At 35.5% G+C, this 3,125-nt stretch overlaps 1 protein-coding gene across 1 annotated transcript; it reads left to right on the top strand.

Moving 5' to 3' along the window:
• Nucleotides 1-2,762: 2,762 nt before the first annotated feature.
• On the top strand, nucleotides 2,763-3,125 carry LOC116143875 (auxin-responsive protein SAUR62-like). Its single transcript, XM_031429324.1, has one exon. The coding sequence runs from the start codon at nucleotides 2,763-2,765 to the stop codon at nucleotides 3,123-3,125; it is 363 nt and encodes a 120-aa protein (XP_031285184.1).

Below are 3,125 nucleotides of genomic sequence, written 5' to 3'. Positions count from 1 at the left end.
ATAAGACAGTAGGAAAAGACAAAAAAATACTTGGGAAAAATCCAAAGAATGGGGTCTGGCAAAACTAACTCATTTGTCCTATCTGAGGAACATTATGTACAAATTATAAAAACTTGAAGGAATCATGGCAATTGAAGATCTGAAGAGGACAAATTTATTGGTAGTTGGGTTTGAAAGAAGCTGCAAATCAGTTATTTTATTTTCCTTTTGTTGGTTTCTATGTCTCTTTCATATTCAGTATCTAAATATAGTCTAACTGGATAATTACAATTGCTTTGCATTGTAAGTCACAGCAAAAGGAAAGCACATGGGGATTTTGGGCTAACAAGAGCAGAACATAGTTTGAATAACCATGTGATTTTGTTGATTTCAATTTTCTCTTAGGAATTAATTACTTAACCTAAGTGGCCCTAAGAATTTTAAAGCAACACTCATGGCAGAAGAAAACAAATGCATAACAAACAAGTAATGGTATCCGACATGGGGTATTCATGTTAACAATAATAAAAACATATTCTCTATATCCAAATCATCTATTAGTTGTGATCACATGGCCTTGTTTCCAACCAGCACAAACACAAGAAGACAACAATAAGTGATCCTGGCCAGACTCGTATATATATGTAACAGCTGACCACAAAAATAAGTCTATAACGCAAACTTGTAGCTTGTGCAAGGTCGAAGTTAATATTTCCAATATCATGATCAACCCAAAAAGGCTTGTTGAACTGGCAAGAAAGTGGCAGAGAATGGCTTCTGCAAAGTTAACAGAATCTCGTAGGGCATTTTGTTTGTGCACAACTGATAAGAAAAGGTTCAGGTTCCCTTGGAATACCTCAGTCAAAAAGTCTTCAAGGAGCTCTTAAGAATGTCTGCGGAAGAGTTTGGTCTTCCAAGCCAGGAGCCATCACATTGCCTTGTGATAGTACTTCTTGGAGTATGTCATTTCATTGGTCGAGGACTCATGCCTGAGAATTGGAGAATGCTTTGCTCACTTCCATAGCAACATGTCACTACTCGGCATCAACTTCTCTTGTTCAAGCACAAAGCCACCAACAAACACTCTTATTTGGCTATGAAAATTGTGATGATGAAATGACGATAGAGATATTGACTGTAAACAGGTTATACATTATTGATGAAGTATTTTTAATAAACGCAATTTCATTCTTTATTATTAACCTTGTAAATCTAAAATGAAAGGTTTTCTGTCATGAATTGACTGTGAATGAAAATTGTCATTTTCTGATAAATATTTACAGTAGCTCATAGTAACTTACTTCCTGAACCGGTAAATGCAGACTGTAAATTTACCGAATCATTTAATTTTATTCGAGTTTCCTAAGATCCATTTAATGAGTGAACCTAAATTAAACTCATGATGCTCAGAAAAAAATCTGCATATAATTTGTTAAACTCATGAAAGTAGAGAAAGTTTAACTAGGCCTAGAGGGCAGGATTTCTTGAATCTGGCCAGTTCCAAAGTCCTAATTATAGGGAAGCTAAGTTTGTTATGTTCCCCCCATATAATTGATTCTCCATCTTAATTTTCCTTCTCTATTTCACTTTTTGCAACAAGGTTCTTAACTCCTGATGATCTTCATCTGGAATCAGTATCTGGTAAATTGTATTTTACTTCAAGAAGATCATCTCACAGTTGCTATTAACTTCTTAACCTGCTTTGAATGTTGTTCCACTTCTCATGAGTACTCTCCTAGCTTATATTGATTCTTGTGGTTCTTAGAGAGGATCTATAACCTCTGTAACTTATTGTTATAAACTCTTTCTTAGTCCACAGTAACTGCATTGATAAATCACAGAATTCAACTATAAGATACATAGGACAGTAAGAAAAGACAAGCAAAATCCTTGGGAAAAATATTCCGAGGAATGGGGCTTGGCAAAATCATTTGTTGCATATGAGGAACATTATGTGCAGCATAATGAGCTTAGTTGATTGAATCTTGGCTAGTGAATATCTAAATAAATAGACAAAATTATTTCCATAATTTGATTCAAGTAGTTGGTTTGAAAGAAGAAGCAGCCAAATTTCAAATCATGGAAATATGTTTGCCTTTTGTTGCTTTCTCTGTCTCGTTTGTGTTCAGTATCTAAATCATTTAGTCTAACATGGACACTTACAATAGTTTTGCATTGATAGTCACTGCACAAGGAAAGCACATGAGCTTGTGCCTTGCAATTACTGCTCTAAAAATTTGGCAGATTCTTCTAACCTTGTTGGTTTACATAAACATGCAAGATTTTGTGGCTCTGACCATATCTAGTCATTGGGTCCTGCTTTTATCAAGTGATTTTTGTCTGAAATTATCAAAACATGGTTTTTGGATAAGCATATGATTTAGTTTTATTTCTATTTTCATAGGAAATTAATTGCTTAAGTTTAAGTGGCTCTGTGTATAAGAAAAGAAATGCATAACAACCATGTGCTACTGACCTACATGCAGCGTTGATGCTTAACAACAATCAAAATCTATGGCCGATATCCCAACCACCTATTCAGTTACTGATCACATGGCCTTATTTCCAATTAACACAACATAAAAATGATAACAATAAGTCATCATGTCTATACCTGTGGATATATATAGCACAGCTAGCCACTGACTTCTGCACAGCTCATAGTTGTGCTTAAGATTAATAAGCTCTATAACTCAGAGTTTTAGTTTGTTCAAGTCTCATTCTGATTTTTAATCATGATCATCTCAAATAAACTTTATAAACTGGCAAGGAAGTGGCAGAGAATGGCTTTGGTAAAGCATAGGAGAATCTCGTATCCAAGAAGTGTAGTTGCCAGTGAAGGCCATTTTATTGTGTACACGACTGATAAGAAAAGGTTCATGGTTCCCTTAGAATATCTGAGTCAAAATGTCTTCAGGGAGCTCTTGAGAATGTCCGAAGAAGAGTTTGGTCTTCCAAGCGAGGGAGCAATCATATTGCCTTGTGATAGTACCCTCTTGGAGTATGTCATTTCATTGATCCAACGACACATGCCCGAAGAGTTAGAGAACGCTGTGCTCACTTCCATAGCAACATGTCGCCACTTGGCATCGTCTTCTCTTGCTCAAGGACAAAGCCATCAACAAACACTTATTTTTAGCTATTGA

This window comes from Pistacia vera, unplaced genomic scaffold (genome assembly GCF_008641045.1).
Source record: "Pistacia vera cultivar Batoury unplaced genomic scaffold, PisVer_v2 Contig433, whole genome shotgun sequence".
NCBI lineage: Eukaryota > Viridiplantae > Streptophyta > Magnoliopsida > Sapindales > Anacardiaceae > Pistacia > Pistacia vera.
This window is presented reverse-complemented; position numbering and strand designations above follow the sequence as displayed.